Source organism: Lycium barbarum, chromosome 9, assembly GCF_019175385.1.
Source record: "Lycium barbarum isolate Lr01 chromosome 9, ASM1917538v2, whole genome shotgun sequence".
NCBI lineage: Eukaryota > Viridiplantae > Streptophyta > Magnoliopsida > Solanales > Solanaceae > Lycium > Lycium barbarum.
Window position 1 is genome coordinate 33575348 of NC_083345.1, and position 23537 is coordinate 33598884.

Consider the following 23537-nt stretch of genomic DNA (forward strand, 5'->3'; position numbering starts at 1 on the left):
AGATTTCCTACTGGATAACCTCCTCTTTTATCCATCTCTAAACTATTATTCTTTACAAAGCTTCGTATTAATAGAAGAGTTGTGATGATTGTACGGATATAGTCAGTGACGGATCCCTCGACAAAAATTACACTGTATATATAAGATAATTTTTTATTTTTTATGTGTATATATAAATTTTAAATTATGTGAATACAAAATTAAAGGTTGACTTACTGGTTAAGGTATTCAAAATTCACCTTCAGGTACTAAGGTGCCGTTTGGCCATAAAAATTATTCACTTTTTTTTTCACTTTTTTCACTTTTGGGCGTTTGGCCATAAATATTCCGAATACATCTTGAAGTTGTATTCCGGAATAACAAAAACTCAAAAAACTTGTTTTTTTAAAAAAATTTACTTTCTTCACTTTTTACAACTACATTTCATCAAAAAATACAATTTCAAAAACTATGGCCAAACACAATTCCAACTTCAAAATTTTTAAAAAAATTGAATTTATTTTTAATATCTATGGCCAAACGCTTACTAAGTTCAAATCACTATATGGATCCACCACGGTGGCAGCAACCAAAAAAACAAGAGCCAGGGGAAGAAGTTGAATTGAAACACATATCCAACAAACTAAAAGTATTAAGCATGCAGACTTTTTGTTCTTTGAGATAATTGCATTTTAATTGAAAATATATATAGAGAACTTTTTTGACACTAAGAGCCTGTTTGGATGTGCTTAAAAAAGGGCCAATTTATTTTTTTGGCTTATTTTAAGCACAAATTGACTTATAAATTGATCTGTCAAACACTCAAAAACATTTATAAGTTGTTTTCACCAACTTATAAAGCAAAACGGGCTCAATGTCGCGTGTCATTTTGTGATTCACTTTTTTTTCTGATATCATCGCGTGTGATTAGATACAGTTTGACTCGAGTTAAAGTATTCATAAATAGTTATAATACCTAATTTAAGTGTCTTAATAAAAACATTTGACAAATTTAAGGAGCCCACTTAATCCTCATACATTCGAATCCTGGACTTGTATTCAATTTCCATGTTCAAATTACCCTGCGAACTCGAAAAGTGTCAAATGGACTAGCAGTGTTCCATTTCATGGCGATCACTCCTTTTTCTTCAGTAACACCCAAATCCACCATTTTCACATTTAGAGCTCCTCATTTCCAACACATTTGTAGTTATCTCTCAAGTCTTTCTCAGCTTTTCTCCCAACAAACCACTAATCCCACCAACACCAACAAACCCAAAAATGCCAAACCCCTCAATAATCCCAAACCCAAAACACCCTCTTCTTCCAAATCCAAAAAAGCTGCAAATATTGCACATATCATCAACACAAACCCATGGTCATCAAATCTTGAATCATCCCTTTCCACCCTCACTCAACCTTCCCTCACACACACCACTATCGTTCACACACTTCGCTTTATTAAAACACCTTCAAAAGCCCTTCACTTCTTTAACTGGACACAAAAAACAGGTTTTTCACACACCCAACAATCGTATTTTCTCATGTTGCAAATTCTTGGCAATGGCCGTAACTTAAATTCAGCAAGAAATTTCATTTTATCTATACCAAGAAGGTCTAATGGTACTGTACTACTTCAAGATAAGTACTTTAACATCTTGATTCGAAGTTATGGTAAAGCTGGGCTTTTTCAAGAATCATTAAAGGTATTTAAAATGATGAAATCGCTTGGAATTTCACCCACTGTGGTTACATTCAATAGTTTGTTTTTAATTTTGCTTAAAAGGGGTCGAACCGGTATGGTTTACGAGTTGTTTGATGAAATGCTCAAGACATATGGTGCTAAGCCTGATTTATATACTTTTAACATTTTGATTAGAGGGTTTTGTATGAACTCTATGGTTGATCAAGGGTTTAGGTTTTTTAAGGAAATGGAGAGGCATGGATGTGATCCGGATGTGATAACGTACAATACTATTATCGACGGTTTGTGTAGGGCAGGGAAAGTGAAGATTGCACATAATGTGTTAAAGGGTATGGTTAAGAGAGGTCATCAATTGAGTCCAAATGTTGTAAGTTACACCACTTTGGTTAGAGGGTATTGTGAGAAGCAAGAGGTCGAACGGGCTCTTGATGTTTTTGAGGAAATGATAGATTGTGGTTTAAAACCGACAAGTATTACTTATAATACTCTTGTACAAGGTCTTTGTGAGGCTAAAAAACTTGACACAATAAAAGAGATCTTGGAAGGGACTCTAGGAGGTGGAGGTCTTATTCCAGATACATGTACTTTTAATACATTGATTACCTATCACTGCAATGTGGGAAATCTGGATGAAGCGATGAAGGTTTTTGAGAATATGTCGAACTTAAAGGTTAAACCTGATACAGCAACGTATAGTGTCTTAATACGTTGCTGTTGTCAAAAGGGATACTTTGATAGGGCAGAGAAATTATTTGATGAACTAATGAAGAAGGAGGTATTGCTTTGTGATGATGGCTGTACACCTCTCGTTGCAGCATACAACCCCATGTTTGAGTATTTGTGCAAGATTGGCAAGACAAATAAGGCTGAGAAAGTGTTCAGGCAGCTAATGAGAAGAGGAACTCAGGATCCTTTTGCTTATGAAATCCTGATCACGGGGCATTGTAGAGAAGGCACATTTAATGATGCACATGAACTCTTAGTTTTAATGTTGAGGAGAGATTATATTCCTAATATTGAAATTTATGAGTCCCTAATTGAAGGTTTGTTGCAAAAGAATGACCCTAAAGTTGCTTACGATACTCTAGAGAAGATGTTGAAAAGCTCCCATCTTCCGAGATCTTCAACTTTCCATCAAATCCTTACAGAACTTATCAAGAAGAATTGTGCAATTGAATGTGCTTCCTTGGTGACACTAATGTTAGATAACAAAGTTAGACAAAACATCAGCCTTTCAACTGATACTGTGAGGATACTCTTCCAAATGGGATTAAGGGAGAAAGCTTTTGAGATTCTCAGGCGCCTTTATGAAAATGAATACATGGTAAATATGGAAGGCTTGGTTGTTTTCCTTTGCCAGTGTAGAAAGTTATTGGAGGCACGTGAACTCTTGCTATTTAGCTTAAGTAAGGGTCATATTCTGAATGTAGATACGTGCAGCACGCTCTTATCTTCTCTCTGCAAAGCGCGTAGAGCTTCAGAAGCATTTGAGATTTACTATGAGTTGCTCGAGAAAGGAGTCCAACTACCATTAAAATGCCTAGAAGAGTTAGGACTTGTTCTTGAAACTGAAGGAAGAACTAAGGAAGCTGAATTTGTTAAGAAGAGAATCTTAGGCCAATCGCAGTCAGATAGATTGGTTCAAACTCGTGCATCTGAAGCACATATATGTAATGTGTAGCATACAAGAGTTCTACTGTTTCTCCAATCGTTATCTTAACCACATTTTCTTCTGAAAAATAATGGTTGCAAATAGTACTTGGCATACATGGGTGATGCTAGCTGGGATGGATGCCTCTGGAATGTGCCTAAGAGTGCTATCAGGTTAAAGACCGGAAAATTAGCATTCCTCAACGTCTCTGGTTCACCATTTGGCCTTTCAGGCGGTCATTAAGAGAAATATGGCTCAAGTGCATGCGGAGGGGATAGGTTCTATGCTTAATTGCAACAACGTTGGACATCTTAAACAGTCAAAACCTCCATATTTCTCAGATGAACAATTTGGCACTGACTTGTCAACTTTAATAATGTTTCATTCTCCAATTTTCAGTTGTTACTGAGTCATCTGATCTTCTTCCTACCAAGCAATATCAATGATTCTTCTTACCAAGCAATATCAATGATATACAATTTTTTAAAGCTTTTGCTAGATGCCCTGGCTTCTGCAGAAGTTAAACCAAGGGCCTGATAGAATTGTACCTTGAAGTTTATACATTTAGATTTTTGGCTTTTGTAAAAAATCTTTCAAACAAAAAGAGTCAATTTTTATTTGAGTAACATTCTCCATAATATGCTTCTCAGTTCTCATGGGGGGTGTCTGTTTTTTCTGGAATTGAACTAGATGTACTGTAGCTTTCTTTACCATAGGATTAGAAATATATGATCTATCATGCTTGCTCAGAATTGACACAGAGGATTGGTAGAATACGTGACAGGCATTATTCACCTGCAAAGCTCTATTTCTTACAACATTTTCATTTACAAAGTTTAAGCAGCTGATTATCTCACTGCTGATGCCTTTAGAGACAAGAGATTATCCAAATCTGTGATATTTGCACTGCAGCCATCCCCAGGGGGGCCAAATATCTCCCAGAACCTAAGAGTCTCATCTGCTCCAGCCGATACCACAGTCAAACCATCAGGGCTCTGCATGAAAAGAAGGATAGTTACCATCTCAATTTTGATAAAACTATTACTCCTACTTTGTTTGATGTCTAAGTCTCACCTGGGAGAGATGCAGAATTCTTGATGAAGAAGCATGACGCATTGGCTCTCCTATTCTGGCCATTGAAGGATAACTCCATAAACACAACTGACAAGGAGATTCACCCGTTCCAAATCCATGGCCACTTAATATCTCTTTGTGATGCCTGTTCCATTGAAGTCCACAAATCTGCCAATTTCATTCACAACAATACCACGTATATGAATAAAATATTTATGATGGAACTTTGTGACAAATCTATAAATTGAAATATCATTGCTCAAATAGTCAAATTAGTGGAAATTGGGAACTCTAGCATCCATGCAGACTTTGCTATTAGATAGCAAAAGTGATGTTAAAACTTGCCTGAGCTCCAGTTTCAGTGGTGCTGATGCATGTCCCTTTTTGTGTGTTCCAAATCTTAAGACATCCATCATCTATTCCCCCTCCAGAGGCTAATACATCACTGTTATATGGACACCAAGCTAGGGCCTTTACTGCAGCATGATGTTCACTGAACCGGTGCATATAATGTCTTGAGCTCATCTTGGAAATGTCCCATATGTACACCAGATTGTCATTTCCACCACTAGCAAGTGCACTCCCCGTGCTAGACCACTTCATGCCACAAACTTCCCCTCCATGTACTCTCGTTAGAGAGACCAAACTATTTCTTGCTCTCACTGCCAATGAGACTTGCAAGTAAGTAGGCTGCTGTTATAAGATAGATCAATTAACTATAATATCAGTATAAAAGACTTAGTACTACCATCATGATTAATAATAGCTCTGTCTTTACTCCCTGAGGTTAAAATATGACTATTCCATGCAACACAACCCACTCTGCTCTGATGGCCTTGCAGGTCTCTCACCTGTTTATGTGAGTAAAAGGAGTCAAATTACTCGGACAAAAACAACAAGAAGAGCACTTTTTCTACTATAATGTTACCAACAGTAAACTAGTCTTACAAGCTTGGAAGTCTGAGCATCCCAGAGCTGGAGTTTGGAGGAATTACAACCAACTGCTATTGTTTTTCCATCATCAGACCATGCAACACTAGTAGGATAATCGTGTTCACGCTTTACTTCCATCAATATCTGTGCTTTTTGCACTTGAGCATTCCAGATGTACAAAATTGATCCCAGAACAATAGCAAGTATGTTGGATTTTCCCCAATCCATGATGTTTGAGTAATAGTCATCTGACAAAAGAGGAGCATCTAGAGCTCGAGTTTCTTTCTGCATATAATAATATCCCAACAAGTGACACATCAAAATAAGCATCATTTCCTAAAATTAGAGATTCTTTGTCACAATCAATGGGGTCATGATAATCTTCATGTAAATTCAAACCAATGGAAATTTTACCAAGGGAAACTTTCGATATCGCCTATTGTCATTATTTTGCAGGGGAATTTCTTCATCACTACGCCGCATTTCATCAATTAAACGTGTGGATTGTCTACCCGATTTGGGACTCCCTCTAAAAACCAGCATTCGGAATGGTCTTCCTTCCACATCCAACTTTAAATTTTCTTCCATCTTCTTTCTATATTCATCCTATCAAAAGGAACTCCAATGACACAACAAAAGTATCATACTACAAGACAAGCAAACAACTAAAATGGGGTTCCAGAAACAGAATTTCTTTCACAATCAGAAACCAATCAAGAAATGATAAGGGTTGAGGAAGAAACTAACATTGAACTTGGGTTTTCCGAGTTTCTTGGTTCTGTTGGTGAGTAATGTGTGCGCTTGATCAAGATCCATCAGGCTTCTATTCGGTATAAATCTATCTCCCTTCATCACAAACACTCAAAATCATAAATATCGATCCATCAAAATACAAAACTAGAAATTAACAAATGCAAAAAAAAAAACACACACACACACACTTAAAGAAAAGGGTAATGTGCATTACAGGAAAATCATAGTCCACTGGATTGCTTAGAAGGCGAGTTGGAGAGTACCAATCTGGTTGAAGTCTTCTTAGTGAATTTTCATCCATTATTGAACATGTCTTGAAATTCCCAGTAGCGTTTTTCCAATCTTGTTTTGTTAATTTCAGAGTTTATAATGCTGTTAAACAAAGAAGACAAAAGAGAAGTAAAGCTTATTGAGAATAGTAGTTATATTAGTTAACGCGCCAAATCAGTTTGTTCAATGCTTTAGGGAGACGATGGTTTGTTTCCCCAACGGTAAATTAGTATTTCTTTTCTTTTCAAGATAAAAAGAGGAAATTTAAAGAAAAAAACGATAAAAGAGTAAACAATCCTTTTGTTATTTCCTTTTTATTTTCCTATTTTTGTTTTTTCACCCACAAGACCTTAGAAGTTTTTTTTATTATAAAAACCCATAATAAAGTAGGGGACTAATTGGGCGGTAAAAGCTAAGAGACCAGTGAAATTGGGATTTGTGATATTACAATTCGAATTGTCACATTTTTATCACGGGAAATATCCTTGTGATTTAAGAAACATTAGTCTTCTGTCTAAATAATAATTACAAAAAAGACACGATCTTATTCATAATTATAAATCTATAAAAGATACAAAGATAATTTTCTCTGACTTATGAATTTATCCACCGACAAAAAAAAGAAGAAAAGTTTGGGAAACAAAAACGATATGACACGTCGCTCGTTTCTTTTGTCACTGATATGAATCTTCCTTGTTTCCCTATTTAAGTCATATAATTTTGCTTTACCTAGCTTTTCTATTGCCATATTTGTAGTTGCCCTCATGTAATTATGGAAAAGTCAATGTTTGAAACTCAAGAGGTGCATGCTAAAGGCGAAGGGCTTGCCAAAATTGCCGGATACCTAAGAAGAATGAATTCCTATCCTTAATTTAGCCAATGTGAGTTGCGGTTTTGCAGGAGGAAGTAGATATTGAAATGTTATAGAGACAGATCTTGTTAAGTAGAGAGTGAGGAAATAGATGGGGCTAAATTTGGCCCAAGTTTGGGTTCAGGCTGTAAAGTTATGTACATATTTTCCTTGATAATAGAAAATCATATATATATATATATATTATTCATCCTGCACTATGTTACATGACATGCTGAATAGTTTCCATTTTCCTTAGAAATTTTCCATTTGTACTGTCATGTTTAGTGGCCCGTGCGACGGACATATTTATACATTTAATATTTCATTACAGTATTGATCATTGCTATATCTCGAGTCAAATATCTGACTAGGTTAAAATTTATTAAATAAGTAATGACCAAATTTTAGTCAGAATCTCAAAATACAGCGCTAGTATTGCAAGTCAAGTCAACTTAAAATTCACATATGTTCACATATCACGTTAAACTTGTTTTAATTCGCTCCAAAATGATTGTAAAGCTTAAACCATTAATCACTATTTGAGTTTAATACAATCATTATCTTACATTATTACGTTTAAAAACAATATAGTGAGAAAACAATCTTCCTTAAAACGACTTTTTTCTTTGACAATTAACGAGTATCTTAATAAAAATCAACATTTTGAGGGAGCTATTCCCCACTGTTAGATTCATCCCGAGATTATAATGATTCGTCATTGTCTGAAGGAACAATTTCCTTTCATATAACTCCATTTATTTTTTAAGTAAATTAATTACTTTTTCGATCAAAATTAATCAAGTTACAATTACCTCCCAATTAAAATTTGTATAGAAATTGACTTGATGTGCGTTATTGACTAAAAATAGATAATCTGTTAGTGTTAAAATCACTGTTTACCCTAACTGCATTCCTCTTGGAATTTTTTTGATGGGACTGCTTAAGCTTCGTCTCAGGAACTAACCAAAGACGGTCAAGACCGCAAGATGGTACAAATTGCACAAGGCTCCAATTAAAAGAACAAAAAGATATCATCTACACTCAGCTCCTGCAATATGCTTAAAAAGAAAAATACAAGTGCAAACTGCAGATGTGCAAAGAACAACAATGAAATAACTCAGTTACTAATCAAGCATCCAACCACAGTAACAAGGCGCAACGCCAAGTTCAGCAGAACAAAGTTGAAATCCTACCGCCGCATAGCTGGTTTCTCTGGCTACTAACAACTATTAAATACTTTACCCAAAAAAAAAAAAGAACTGATAGGCTGATGGCAAGGAAATCCAAAATTCTCCAAAGAACCAAAGGGGAATTAAGTTAAATAACAAACGAGGGCCATCCCGATTATTGCTTATGCCCATGAAGGTCTGCTCTCCCTTGCAATATCAGTCTTGATCCACTTCTGAATCCTTTTCACAACAAAGAAATACTGCCAAAAGCACGACAAAGTGGGGTTGGTTAGCCATACAATAAATCCAATACTTATTAAAGCACGTGTACTTCAGATTGAGAGCTCACTTGGAATGCTAATATAAAAGGAATTAGCACTTTGCCCCTATTGTTGGGATTTGGACCTTCAATCAGTTTTTGGTCGACCAAAATACCCTTGCTTCCACTTAAAACAGCATCTGTAATAGTTTGGACTAAATTGGGTATCCATGCAGTTCCACTTGGAAGAATCTGTGAACAATAGAGACCATTTTAAAAAGGTGGTACATGCAAAAACGATGATATATAATAGAAACAAATTGAAGAATAACTCAAACCTTTTCGTCACTTTCATTCTTGTTACATCTGCCACTATTCTCAACCAAGACAACAGGAATTGAAGCAGCCTAACAGCAAAGACAGCAATATAGTTAAGCAAAAATGATCAAATATAACAGTAGTGCAAAACATATCACAGGAGCAAACGATCTTGTTATCGCTGGTCCAGGACTCTACGTAACTTGCAAGCAAGATGGCAGGTTTGCTAGCAAAATTGCTCTACAGTACCACTTCCATTCTCTCGCTTCACAAAGAAGAAGAAAGAAAACAGAAGGGAAACTGATTCTTTGCCTGCTGGTTTAGTTTTCAATATGTTACCTTTAACTATCAAAAGGAAGCGCCCCCCACCCCCACCAAAAAAAAGGGGGAAAGGCAGCCTTTAACTTTTGTCGTAGTCCCTCCCCAAGTTTCTTAACTGAGGTCAAGTCTCGTTCGCAAGCAAGCACAACATATATGTGTATCAGAGAACCCTGACCACCCCCCCCCCCCCCCTCACACACACCCCCAAACCAACACCACCCTCTTTTACAAGTATCCGAGACCGATGAAAGTATAGATTTCAATTAGCGTCCTTTTATACATTCCAACATATATGTGTATCAGAGAACCCTGACCCCACCCCCCCAACCCCCTCCCCCCCCAAAAAAAAAAAAAAAAAAAAACCAGCCCCACCCTCTTTTTACAAGTATCCGAGACCGATGAAAGTATAGATTTCAATTAGGGTCCTTTTATACATTCCAACATATATGTGTATCAGAGGAGCTCGGCAGAGGGTTCGAGAATAGGGTAGGGTCCTGTCCTTAAGATTCAGTTAACAAAAGAGTTCCAAACCTTTATGCTCCGTACAAGTGCTGCATACAAGTTCCAGCCAGGATGATTGAGAAAGATTCAACCAATTTGAACCGCTCACATCACAATAGTAGTAGCGTAAAGGCCGTAATTACAAGTATCCGAGACCGATGAAAGTATAGATTTCAATTAGGGTCCTTTTATACATTCCAGTGTCTGCAGATGAACAGACTGTCTAACAAAGACAACTACTGGGGAAAAAATTAACTTTTGTTAGGAAAGGCTCTTCATTAGCTGATGTTTGACAAAGTACCAGCCATGATCTCCCTCCCCGTGTATGTCATACACATAAATTAGAACATGTGCTAAGTATGTTTAGAGTCAAAGAAAAGGAAGCAGTCACAAATACCGCCTGACAACAGTACAGGAAGGCCAAGATCATGAACTAGACCAGAAGATGCCATGTTGTAGAATGTAAAATAAACACGTTAAGGGAATTTCGGGGAGAAGATTATGAACTAGACCAGAAGATGCCATGTTCTAATCAGCTCTTAAAGAGAATTCAGGGAAAGGAGATGGTTAATTGATCCCTTTTTTGCAATCACCAGAAGCAGGAAGACACTCGACATGGAAAGGAAGCAAGTGCGAGGTCGATGTGACTTCTTCCTAATAATGGTGACAAAAACAATCCACCTTTGAGTGAAGGACCTCCATCTTTTAATCAGACACAGAAGCTCCAACAGTTGAAAACATGATTCAGGAGAGTACGACAAAAAAAGGATCTATATTCAAATTGCGCATGCGATTTTTATTCCAGGGGAAGTGAATTGTACAAGATTGTGATTCTCCTAAAAATATAACTTGAGCAAGAAGAGAGTACAATATTGTGACCAACCTGAATCTCTTGTTTCCTAATTCGAGCCCCCATCCGGACAACTTTCAAAAGTGCCTCTGATCTTCGGGACGTGAACTCTTCATAAGTCAATCCATCAGGGGGGGAAAGCTGAGCATGAGTGAGAACCACAATTCCTCGGCGCCATATTTCCTTGCCAAAACTTTCGGTAATAGCCTTCACAATCTGCTTGTCCAAGTTATCCACTCTATATGCATCCAGACGATCCACATAAAGCAAAACATCAATTGTCTTGTTCAAGAGGAACCTGTTTGAAGTCAATTACCAAAAGAAGATCACTATAGGAAAATAAAGGAAAGAAAAAAGACCAAACAAATTGAAAAAAGGAAAGAACATTAAGGGTTTGTTTGGTTTGTCGGATAAAGGATCACAATCCTGGGATAAAACGTGGGATTACTTTATCTGCCTTTGGTTGAATTTTTTATTCTGGGATTTGTGCAACTATGGGATAACAATCCTGGGATTACTGATCACGGGATAAACACCAAAATGACCAAAATATCCTTTTCCAAGACTCTTCTCCTGAAGTCCTTTAAATAATCTAAGGTTAAAATCGAAATAAAAGTTTATCCCAACTTATCTAGTGTAAAACCAAACACGTTATTTATATTATACCCCGTATATCCAATTTTAGTCCAATGAAACAACTATCTACCCATAAAAGTATATCCACTAAATAATCCCGTCATTATAGTCCCGATATAACTTGTTCGCAATACATGACCCCTAACAGGATTAAGCACAAGAATATATTGTCCGCTTGCTAACCCTTACTTCTTTATGAGATCAAGAGCCTGGTCATTGACATATCCTCCTTCAACAAGCCCTGGGGTGTCAATTATGTTTAGTGTAAACCCGGCTCGTGAACGCGAAACCATCACCGGTCTGGGAGTTTCTGACTGAAATATCAACAACTTTATTTCAGTATCCATAACAAGAAGAAAGGCCATAAAACCGTTCAATTCTTCAATTCAATGCTGCAGCAATACATACCTGAAATGCACTAACAGCAACTGCCCTTTCCCCGATAATTGAGTTCACTGTTGACGATTTTCCAACACCTCCTTTCCCCATTACTAGGATCGTCAAAGTACTGACATTCTATGACAAGTTAAATAAAGAGAGTTGCATTAAATTACCATCTTATAGCAAGTGAAAATCAACTATTTTGCGCTAATGCAACACAAAACAAATGAATATTTTTTGTTAAGGAGCATAAAAATTAAATGAATATTAACAGCAAAGTACTAAGCACTGTCTACTCTGGGGAAATAACAAATACTAACACCTCCACTCTTTACAGTTCAACTGAACTACTAACAGGTACTACTTTCGTCGCTATTTTATGTACTACCACAACTTCCAAAAATACAAATTCCCTTACTTCCAATTGTAAAATTTCAATGCAACAATTCTTGTCAAACTAAACTTAATCTTTTTTTTATAACCGTGGTGTCCGGGATTTGAACCAGAGACCTCATAGTTCTCAACCCACTTCATTGACCACTATGCCACACCCTTGGGTGCACTAAACTTTTTAACAATTAATACAATATTTTCTCTACCATTAATACAATAACATACTAGACAAGCCTGTTATAATAATTCCATAAGCACTTCGCGAAGAAACGGCACACAGATAAGCTAGCCCTATGTTTGGATGTTGCTTGAAAGATCCTGCAATATTGTTTTATGATGACCCAGTCAAGGGAGTACACTATATCGTTCCAAAAGATTATTTTGCACAGTGACTCTGTGAGCTTGGTTAACTGGGGCAATGAGGAGCTACACAAGCAGCTACAGACTGTCTATCTATGGACAAAGGGGAGTGGAAAATGTTTTCCATTTCTCATGTTTGGCTGGTCAAAATTTTTAGAAAATAATTTCTCCTGGAAAATAAGCTCCTTAAAAATGAGGAGAATGACTTCCTTAATGGAAGTAGGGAGAACAAGTTCCACAAGACCATTCCACATTGATTGTCTCCTCCCAACCCTCGAACACACCCATCTTCACCCCTACCCCTACCCCCCACCCCCACCCCCATAGTATTTGTCGAGATTATATAAAAATACTATTAGGAAAATATTTTTTGCTTACATACCGAACACGAGAAAATAAGTAAGAAACCCACTTATTTTCCAGTAGAACATTTTCCTTCATACCGAACACACCCTCGGTCAGTGTCTATTCTGACACCATTAGATAAAATGAAACAAAGAGAGTAACAACAAATAGTTTGAATTAGCATGCCATGTAAGGAGAATTGTTAGAAAAGAGATGCACACCTCCTGTTTCAGTTTCCCCAGTAATTCAAGCAACTTTGATTGAGTGGCAGCAGGAAACTGCTGTATTCCGGCCCATTCTCTAATTATTTGAGATGCCATTGATAGCTAAAAGGGAAAACAACTCCACATTAGAACTAAAATCACAAGAAAATTAGAAAATCCACTGTAAGTAGACAATTGGAGGAATAAAACATAGAAAACGATAGAAGTATACTACAAACCCACAGTACTGATGTACTTCCTCCGTCCCAAAATAAGTGTCCCTTTGGTAAAAAAAAAATAAAAAAAAATAAAAAAACTGTCTCAAAATAAGTGTCGCTTTAGGAATTCAAGACAAAAAATAGTAGTATCAATTGTTTCCATCTATACTTGTATTAAAGAACTGTACTTTTTTGTAGTGCTCAATTCGCAAGAAACATCCAAAAAATAGGGGTAACAACACTCTGTTTGGATCGTTGTTATGTATTGTTTCACAATGTACGTATTGTATTGTCTTTTATTGTGTTGTATTGTATCGTACTGTATTGGTCTAATGAATACAACCTTTGGATAGATTGTATCGTTTCCGGTCGTCACATAATGTCACACATCAACAATTTTGAAGGATAAACCTACCAGTAGAGCTACTATAAAAAGGTAGGATAAGTGATAAAATAGAATTACTAGATAGTAATAAGTAAAGACAAAATGAGACTTTTAGCCGTTACATAACAATCGATTTACTAATACGATACAATAAAATTAAAGTAACAATAAAAACAACCATTGTATTTAAACTAACAACACAATGCAATACATTAAGTATACAACTGAAGAAAAAAGAACATACGAAACCATAAAAGTACACTAGAAAACCTCAGTACTAATCTGTCTGAACCAGTTTAGTCAACTGTAGTGATGAAGTATCTGAAAAAATTAGGGTTTTACTGCAGTAAATAACCCAATCCCAAAACTATAATATGAAATTATGACTAGTACATCCAACATAAACCATACATATTGGTAAGAATTTTCGTGGGTACCTTGTCAACTCAGTAAAGCATAAAAGTTGTGATGAAGAAGAAAAAGAAAGGAATAAAGCATACAATATTTGTATTGAGTGTATATAAAGGAGTTTCGGGCCAAAAAAAAAAAAAAAGCTCACCAATTAAATAGAGAAATGCAGTTAATAGGAAGAATTATCCTTGCAAAATCTGCCACTTGAGGAAGAGAGAAGGGTTTAAGAAAGACCTTATCGTCTTTGTATTTTGGTCCGCCCTCTCTCTCTCTCTCTCCTGCCCTTTTGGTTGTTGGGGCAACTATGCTTTTATACCTTCAATCTATCTATACTTTTTTTTTTTGGTTAATTAAAAAAAAAGTTATTGCATAAGGTAGGATTCGAAATGTCACCAACAAAGTAAAAATTCAGATAGTCACTTAACTGAGCTACTAGATCTATACTTTATTATGTTATTATAAAAAACTTTTTTTTTTTTTACTCTTTACCTTCTCCGTCTCAAAATAAGTGTCATGCTACTAAAAAATACAATGTGCAGTGTATTAAATTACTCCTATTTATTAGATGTTTCTTTAGAACTAGTTTCAGTGTACGTGTTTTACGCGTGAACAAAGCGCTTACCTCATTTGACGACAAGAATTACAGGAAAAATTGGACTTGGCTATGAACTTCGTCGTTAATCCGTCGCTATATTTCTCACAACTAAGCAAGTTTTTTTTTTTAATAATTTGTTTCTAATTCGATGCTAAAAAGAATTAGTGACGAATTTACTGTTTAACTTTGCGTTGCTAACTCTGTTTGTTTAGTAGTGATGAGTAATATATAAAAGAATATTGAGAGTTTACATTGTTATAATAGGTGTAAAAAAATAATTAAATTCATTTAGAATAGTATTTTATTTTCTTCTATTTCTTAATTTAAACATAGATATAAATTTATACAAAAAGAAAAAGTATGTAAAATCGTAATGAACATCAAAATAGATAAAACATTCATTTAAATGACAAATAATATTATTACATTGAGTCAAATGTTGTCTTTGATGCAGATAATCTAATATCTCTTTATAGCTATAACTAAATTAAATTGTGTTTAAAGTAAAAAACAATAATGTTTTTAAAATTCAAAACGTAAATAAAAAAAAGGTTAGAACATTCCTAAATTTTTTGTTTGACAAACAACAAAGTTGCTGAAAAAGTTTTCCGTAATAAAAGTAGTTAAAATTCTATTTTTAATAAGGCACTCTTCTCTTTTATTCACGTTAGAAGATTTTGGAACTGAAAATAATTTGATTCCTTCTTGAAAAGATGGTTAACTTATTGTCTCCTTCTTTCTTTTACTAAATTAACTAAATTATTAAAAAACAAAAAAACAATTAGACGTTGAAGCACTCAAACGACCCTAAATACATAAAACCTAATCTAGGAAAAATATAAGATATAAGTACAATTACGAAAATAGAAAAAAAATATGTACCTTTCATGGTGTTGTTCATGAGTCGAACCATCCTCGTTTCCCTTCTTGCCTCTACCAGCCCGAGCTGTAGCTCTTTCCCGATCTTTTTCCCACCAATTTCCTCGTCTGATTCAGTCAAGGTAACATAAGGTAAGACAAATATAGTATAAAACGTAAAAAATAAAAAGTATATCTGTTTAAGTTTCATGTATCCACAAAAGGAAACATTAGATATCGTCTCATTTGAAGTACCCACAAAACTAAATGCAAAAAAGGTACAATCTTTAACAAAAGGTTATTTGCAATAACAATTATAACTTGGTCAATTATAAAACACACGAAAAATATCACAAATCACGAATGCAAACATAAATCTAATTAGATTTCAAATACTTCACAAAATCAAAACGCAAAAAACTACCAAGAAAGCACCAGAAACACAGAGGGGGATACTGATCTAGACGATCAAGACCAGCGGGAGGCATTATAACTGGAAAGACACTAAAGAAAAAGCAACATAAAATCTAATGCTCAAATCCAAAAACAAAACGAAAAAATTCCAGAAACAAAAAATAAAACTATAGACTTTGCTTACTTTTGTCTCCAATGTTTTGGAAGAAGAACGGTAACAATTTAACATAGCAGAGGCTACATCATCCGGGGTCGATGTCCTCCACAATTAAAACCAACATAATGTTAAACAGTTGAGGAAAAAAAATGTAACCTGGCTAAAAAAAAAGTAAGGGGAAGAGTTTGAATGTAACCCTTCCCAACAACGTTTCGAGCATATCGATTCCAATTACCTGTCCTTCGGTCACGCCCCAAACCTGGACGTAACAGGTATCTGATGTTATGAACAACACCAGAAGCAACTTATGAATCGATAACCATCAAGTCCTTTTTAAATAATCTTTCATTAACTAATTAAAAGACGTTAGAAAATAACTAGACAAACTCATGCCCATAATTTAAGAAATAAAATCAGCGGAAGTCTGTAATAAATAGATTGTCAAAGCATAGAAATACCCATGAGATTCGAACAACGACTCAACCAATACTCACAAAACAACATCTATCTATGGAGCCTCTAAGATAATGAATAAATGTCTAACTCATCGGGACGTAGCCCGGAAACAAAAAGCAGTAAGTAAAATGTAGGGTGTCCCACGAATGAAGGTGTGGGCTCACCGAACGTCCGGAAAGCAACAAGTACTCCTAATCCGCGGGATCTGTCTGTACCTGCTCTTCTTTGTTACCTAACACACCATAAAAAACAACAATGGTATGCCTGAGTACTGGGTACTTAGTGAGTGTCTCGGGGACAATTAGCAATATAACAAATGATACAAAAATGATTAGTGAAAATAGTTCCAAAAGACTAATTTGAAATCAAAGACAAGATCAATCATACAACTCAAAATCATCAATGTAAAACCACCAAGACAAGTGTATATCTTTTCGGATTCAGTATACCATTTATTATCATTTGAGTCCTTTCAATTCGAGACGAATATCATCAACAAGACACTCATAGACGAACCAATCAATCGATACTTCGGGCTAGAAAACTACGGAGGCTAACCGTCCTCTGGACTAGCATAGCAATAGATGCACTGGGCTATACGCCTCGGAGGTCAATCGTCCTCTGGACTGACACAACAATAGATGCACCTGGCTATACGCCTGGGAGGTCAATCGTCCTCTGGACTGACACAACAATACTCGTATCGATAGGTTAGGATCTATAACGGATAATCGTTCTCTGGACTAGCACAGCTTGCCCATACAGGCCCAAACACAAACAATTACAATCATAGCATCGAACCCGAATCTCAGTCACAGCATGGAATCTGAATCACAAGTCATATCATGATAGTCACATTATTACTTACGGATTATGTTCATTATCCCATCATAGGGGTACATCGAGCCATTTCATTTGTGAATCGAGTTCACTTCTTTAAAAAAATTTCAAGTTCAACACAATCCATTATTGAACCTTCACATGAGATAGTCACACCTTTCAATTTTCAACTTACACATCCTTTATGGGTTAATTCCAGTTCAAGCACCAAAGATTTATATCTAACTTTTCAATCATCCTTTAAAGGGAAAAACAATCATGAATACGTATACATATATAATATATTACAAACAAAATAATGTGGGCTTGTCCCTCATGCACACAAACTACAACCAAAGAGTTCATAAAAACCGTTCAAAAGAGTATATTAAAAAAGAGACATACCTCACATCCCGCTAAAATGCTACCAAACAGAATTCTTAAGGTTCAACAATCACACTACAATGGTTTTAGATGAGAAAGATTAGAACTTTAACCAATTGTTGGGCTTTCTACCCTTATTCGAAAAACTAGGGCTTTTCTAGCCTAAAAAAAGAGGTTCTTGAACCCTTTCATTAATCACTAACAGATTCCAACCTTGTAGAACTTTCTACTCTAACCCAAACTTTATTAATACTAGAAAACTTCAGAAACTTTACCTCTTAGATGAAATCCACATGCCCCTATCTTCTTCTTTTTACTGAGATTTCAAGAACTTAGGGTTTTAGAGAGATAATTTACTATCAAGAGGGGATGAATATGGTGTGGGAACTCACCTTAGGGTTAGAGAGACTCTTCTAGGGTTCTTTTCCTCAGAAATATTGATTTGGAATGAAGTGGGAAATAGCACAATGAAGTAGGACTTAGAGAAAATTCGGAACCAGAAAAAGTAACCCGATCCGCGTTGAGCCCGCGTCGCGTATGCAACGCCTGATCATAGGGTCCGCATTGGCCACATAACACGACTCCAATGCCTAAACACAATTTTATCTGCAGCTTAATTTTTGCGCGATGGGCCCGCGACACCAGCTCAACACACGTTTTCGATAATCGATATTTGCTCAGTAAATGATCATAACTCCCTGTACGTAGCTCAGTTTGGTACCCACTATATATGGTTGGAAAGGTATTTCAGAGACCTATAACTTTCATGTTTTGAGGTTTCCCAAATTCCAAACGCAAACACCCAAAAAAATGGACATAACTGAAAACTGTCTCAGACTTAGACGAATTTCAGGATTTCTAACGAACTGCCTTACCTCGTTTGACCCCCAAAAGATCATTTAACACCTGTACCCATCCTGAAGGGATCCATATAGCTAAGATGACATCTAAACCCCAATTATTTCACATTCACACCTAACTCAGATTTACGGGATGTTACACCCTCCCATTCTCTCCTATATTTTTAAGTGTATTATAATAAAAAACTTTGTAGAATTAAAAAAAACTACATGCAATGCACGTAAGGGTGTGTAGTACGTGAGACAAACATGAATAAAAGTTTAATACACATTAGGATTCAAATAAGGAAAGATTTGATGGCAAAAAAATAAGACAATTCTTAATTTGCCAAAAATAAAGTTAGGTTTTTATTGCAGTTTTTATTTTGAAAGGAAATATATTTAGTGTTTATTTATATTAATTTGAGGAAAAATAGTATATCAATTTTGTCTATTGTAGAGTCTTTAATGAAGAGCAAAAGACTCAATCAATATTTCTAAAGCCCTTCGTACTTTTAATGTAATATAGATTAAGCAATGTTAAAGAGGGACTGCTTCTTTAATATAGTTAGAAACACTAGCCAATTTTTATCTTGGATTCCTAAGGTGACATTTATTTTGGGATAATATTTTTGTTAAGGTGACACTTATTTTGAAACGAAGGGAGTAATAATTTAATTGTTTTCTTATATTTCAAAATTTTGAAGTCAAACATTTTTTCTAATTTGAATTATAGAAGATGTCATGATACTTACGAATTTAAAATTAACTTCTAACTTATATTTTGTTTTCTATTTAATTCAATAATTATACAAAGTAAACTTTAATAACACCAGACGTCCAATGAATGAAATTACATAGACTATCAACTCCCAAGTCATTCTCCCAGACGTCCAATGAATGAACTTTAGTTATTAAGTTCTACTTCTTTTTGAAGTTTCGAAACCAATATACTAAAATTCACATAAATACCACGTAATGAAGAAAAATAAGTTGTTTAGTGAGTACCTAACTATATTTAATTGGTAGGGATCTAGTAGCTCAGTTGGTTGATTACCTGAACTTTCACCTTGTTGGTGAGGGTTCGAATCCCCACATTGTAATCCCCTCCCCATTTCCCCTTCCCCTACCCCTTATGTAATAAAAACAATTTAAAAAAAAAACTATATTTAATTGGTAAATAACGTAGTGGTATGCTCATCATAATTGTAGGCAACCAATAAATTGTAATAGTGGTTAGAAAAGTAAGCTTATATCTAAGTCTATAGCATCTCTTAGCAAGATGATAGTCCACATATGTGCCTAAGAGTAAGAGATAGAATAAGTTGCAAGCTTTTTTATCCAAAAACCTTCAGTAATAAATTTTAATTAGCTAATAGATGATACATGTAATAAAATTTTAGTCGAACAAAGCTTACATAAGTTTGAAAAAATTACTTTTTAATAGGTGTCGCCCTATCATTACAATGTGAACATTTATTCAGCTCAAAGTATCAGTTAGAGTTAAAGGTTAAATGTTGCAAGTAAATGAAAATATGTTAACAAATCACATTCGGAGATGGTGCACAAAGCAGCAAAGTTACTATCTTTACCCTCCACATATCAACGAAATTTTAAGAGGGAAATGTAAAAGATAAGAATGAGTAATAAAAAAGGATACCTAAATAAAATAGTCAGAGTTTTGCTCTGATACAAGCAATAAAGAGCCAATATATTTTTTATAGGTCAAATAAATTAGCTCTGATACCATATATATAAAATCAGACAAAAGAAGAGCAAGATAAACATATAGTCCAAAATCCTAGTCCAGAATTATCTCCAAGTCTAGGGATGTCGCCAGTCCATAGTTCAGATCTTGAAGGAGACATGGTAAATTTTTAAAACATTGCATTTCAAGACTTGCAAGATCCAAATGACGTAGATTCTGGAATGAGTTTTGATTCCATTGCACTACATAATTTAGACACATGAAGAAATTAGTAAAGGAGGTAATTATTGTTATATCCTGCATTTTCGAACGTCGAATTATTTGTAAGCTGAGGTGGGGCCCACACGTCAAGATTTTTTTTGAGACATGTGACAAATTATATGAATCACATATGTGAAGTTAAACACAACTCAAGAAGGACCCTTGGGCCAAATCAAAGTGGAAGCCCTCCAAAAGGACAATTTAAGGAAGCATTTTCGGATGATCTGACTTCTAGGGGCAAAAACGGTATTATAAGTTTAAAATTTGGGAAAACGTCCAGAAATAAAAGTTGTAGATAATTGAATTATCTTTCCATCCATAGGTCGTAGGCCCTCATACGATATCGGGATCAAAAGTTATGACCGTTTTACTGAACGAACATCCAGTCAGAAATTTTAACCCTGCGCGAACGCGCCCAGAGGGGGCGCGAACGCGCAGAAGGAAATCATTTAACTCTACGCGATCGCGCCAGAAGGAAGCGCGATCGCGATGAGCACTTTTCCAGCTGCTTCTGGCAGCTTCCAAAACAATTATAAAGATGGGGAGACCCCCTCATTTTCAATCCAAAACCACGAACACCACCCCAAAAATCCCAGAAAATTTCCCAACTTTCCACCACCAAATTGTAGCCCAAATCAGGTATAATTTCCCAATTTCAGTCCGGATAGCGTATAGTTTTCACTGCAGAATCGTATGGCAGTGCGTTGTGGCATAAAACTAAGGTGAAAAAGGGAAGATACAACAATATTAAAAGGAGAAAGGTATGAATCTCTTCCTATTTGTGTTAATACTAGTTTATTTACGAAGAAGACGCGATTAAATAATTGTATACTGAGTTAATTACTTATAAAAGTTGGAAAACAGCGTGTGGGCTGTTTTATGGAATATGTTGATATGAAAAAGGATATTATTGATGTTGGTATTGTTGTTGTGTTGTTGACTGCTGAATTAAAAATTCGGGCTAGGCATATAAGCAGGGGAGATGCTGCCCAAATTTCTGTAGACAAATAGTGAATTAAAGAATGCTAAAAGTCTTACTATTGACAATTGGTAAATGTGACCATTTGTAGATTTTGAGCGAAACGGGAATTGAATTTGGACAAGCGTAAGACGCAACTAAGGTATGTAAAGTCTTTCCCTTCATTCTTAGGCATGTTCTGAACATAATAGGCTCGGCCGCGAGCCTTAAATACGACTCCGTTCCTCGGAATTCGATATGGAAATCTGCTCCAATTCCTTCAGTAAGATTGAAACTATGTCCTTATAAAATATCTTTAAAGTATGCTTTTGTACGAAACCTTCCTAAACGGAGTCGGAATACTTTCGAATGATTATGGATGACCTCATAAGGTCTTTTATCAGTAATTTATGTATCTTGCCTCGAGTTGGTCCGAGGTGGGCCCACGGAGCCCCGATACCCCGTGAATGATCTAAATTGCCTCATTTCCGTCCGTTTTTCACAGGCAACATCTGAACTATCATCTTGAACATAATATGACTGTTTTTATATAAATCTCACAATATGGTTTTGATATCTGAAAATCTAGTTCGGGTTATGATCTGTCGTGCCTCCCCAAGTGACGTGTAGGTGCGTAGTTTGAAAACTATCTGAATACTTTGATTCGATCTGCCAGTTGGCCTATTTCTGTTCCGTTGAATCTGTCCGACGATCTGTACGTATGTGGTTTTTCATTAATCAGTTCGTGCATGTGCTATGATTCCTTTCACCGGATCCCGGGCCGGTATGTATATCGTGCGGATGGGCCGCCGAGCCCCATATGTGAATTCCGAAGTATGATGTGTCCGGTTTCGGGGTACTGTGGTATATGTCCGTCCCCGATTACCGAGGATATATTATGAAGTATGATGTGTCCGGGCTCGGGGTGCTGTGTTATCTGTCCGCCCCCGGGTACCGTGGTTATGTTATGATGTATGACGGAGATCGGAGAAGAATTTCTGATATATGTTGTGTTGTGGTATCAATGGCAGGAGTGGCGACCACGTTCCTGTACCCTATATACGATTCTGTCTGTCCGTCTGGATTATCTGTCCGACCGGTTGTGATTCTGTCTGTCCGTCTGGATTATCTGTCCGACCGGTTATGATTCTGTCTGTCCGTCTGGATTATCTGTCCGACCGGTTATGATTCTGTCTGTCCGTCTGGATTATCTGTCCGACCGGTTATGATTCTGTCTGTCCGTCTGGATTATCTGTCCGACTGGTTATGATTCTGTCTGTCCGTCTGGATTATCTGTCCGACTGGTTATGATACTGTCTGTCCGTCTGGATTATCTGTCCGACTGGTTATGATACTGTCTGTCCGTCTGGATTATCTGTCCGACTGGTTATGATTCTGTCTGTCCATCTGGATTATCTGTCCATCTGGATTATCTGTCCGACCGGTTATGATTCTGTCTGTCCGTCTGGATTATCTGTCCGACTGGTTATGATTCTGTCTGTCCGTCTGGATTATCTGCCCGACTGGTTATGAGACTGTCTGTCCGTCTGGATTATCTGTCCAACTGGTTATGATTCTGTCTGTCCATCTGGATTATCTGTCCGACTGGTTATGATTCTGTCTATCCGTATGGGTTTGGATTCTGTATGTCCGTATGGATTTTGATTCTGTCTGTCTGGACCATGATTCTGTCCGTCTGTCGGGACTATGGCTCTGTCCGTCCGGCTTATGATTCTGCCTATTATATTTCCGTGCTTCTGGTCCAGATCATGATTATGTTTGATATATTTCTGCTTTACATACTCGGTACATTTTTGTACTGACCCCCGGTTCTTCGGGGGCTGCGTTACATGCCCGCAGGTACAGACGCACCTCGAGATACGCCGCCAGTTTAGGGCATCGGTTTTGCAGTTTGGAAGAGCTCCCTTTCATCCGGAGCGTGTACTTTTGGTATATATCTTTTGTCTTCTGTATTTTCTGTATGTATGGTTACTCTGGGTACGGCGGGGCCCTGTCCCGTCATCTGATTCTGTATGTCTGTAGAGGCCTGTAGATAGATATGTGGGTTACGGGTTACATCTGTTCAGGTAGGTACGAACGATCTTGCGACTCCGTATGTA

At 36.3% G+C, this 23537-nt stretch overlaps 3 protein-coding genes across 5 annotated transcripts; 1 reads left to right on the forward strand and 2 right to left on the reverse strand.

The window, feature by feature from the left end:
* Positions 1–955: 955 nt before the first annotated feature.
* On the forward strand, positions 956–3950 carry LOC132611168 (pentatricopeptide repeat-containing protein At1g02060, chloroplastic). Its single transcript, XM_060325570.1, has one exon. It carries the CDS (start codon positions 1107–1109, stop codon positions 3363–3365), a length of 2259 nt encoding a protein of 752 aa, XP_060181553.1. The 5' UTR covers positions 956–1106; the 3' UTR covers positions 3366–3950.
* A 38-nt stretch (positions 3951–3988) lies between these two features.
* LOC132611169 (cell division cycle 20.2, cofactor of APC complex-like) lies at positions 3989–6561 on the reverse strand. The gene is made up of 8 exons (XM_060325571.1): positions 6310–6561; positions 6090–6188; positions 5757–5948; positions 5358–5627; positions 5158–5260; positions 4755–5071; positions 4410–4577; positions 3989–4330 (listed from the first exon to the last, which is right to left on the reverse strand). Exons 1-8 carry the CDS (start codon positions 6394–6396, stop codon positions 4184–4186), a joined length of 1383 nt encoding a protein of 460 aa, XP_060181554.1. The 5' UTR covers positions 6397–6561; the 3' UTR covers positions 3989–4183.
* Positions 6562–8309: 1748 nt separating this feature from the next.
* On the reverse strand, positions 8310–14276 carry LOC132611171 (translocase of chloroplast 34, chloroplastic-like). 3 transcript variants are annotated; one of them, XM_060325572.1, is made up of 8 exons: positions 14117–14276; positions 12973–13077; positions 11681–11788; positions 11462–11586; positions 10670–10934; positions 8985–9053; positions 8737–8898; positions 8310–8647 (listed from the first exon to the last, which is right to left on the reverse strand). In XM_060325572.1, the coding sequence occupies exons 2-8, from the start codon at positions 13069–13071 to the stop codon at positions 8570–8572; spliced, it is 906 nt and encodes a 301-aa protein (XP_060181555.1). In that variant the 5' UTR covers positions 13072–13077; positions 14117–14276; the 3' UTR covers positions 8310–8569. The 3 variants fall into 3 exon arrangements, with proteins under 3 accessions (XP_060181555.1, XP_060181557.1, XP_060181556.1); XM_060325574.1 differs by having other exon boundaries at positions 14203–14239; XM_060325573.1 differs by lacking the exon at positions 14117–14276 and adding an exon at positions 13995–14108.
* Between the last annotated feature and the right edge of the window lie 9261 nt (positions 14277–23537).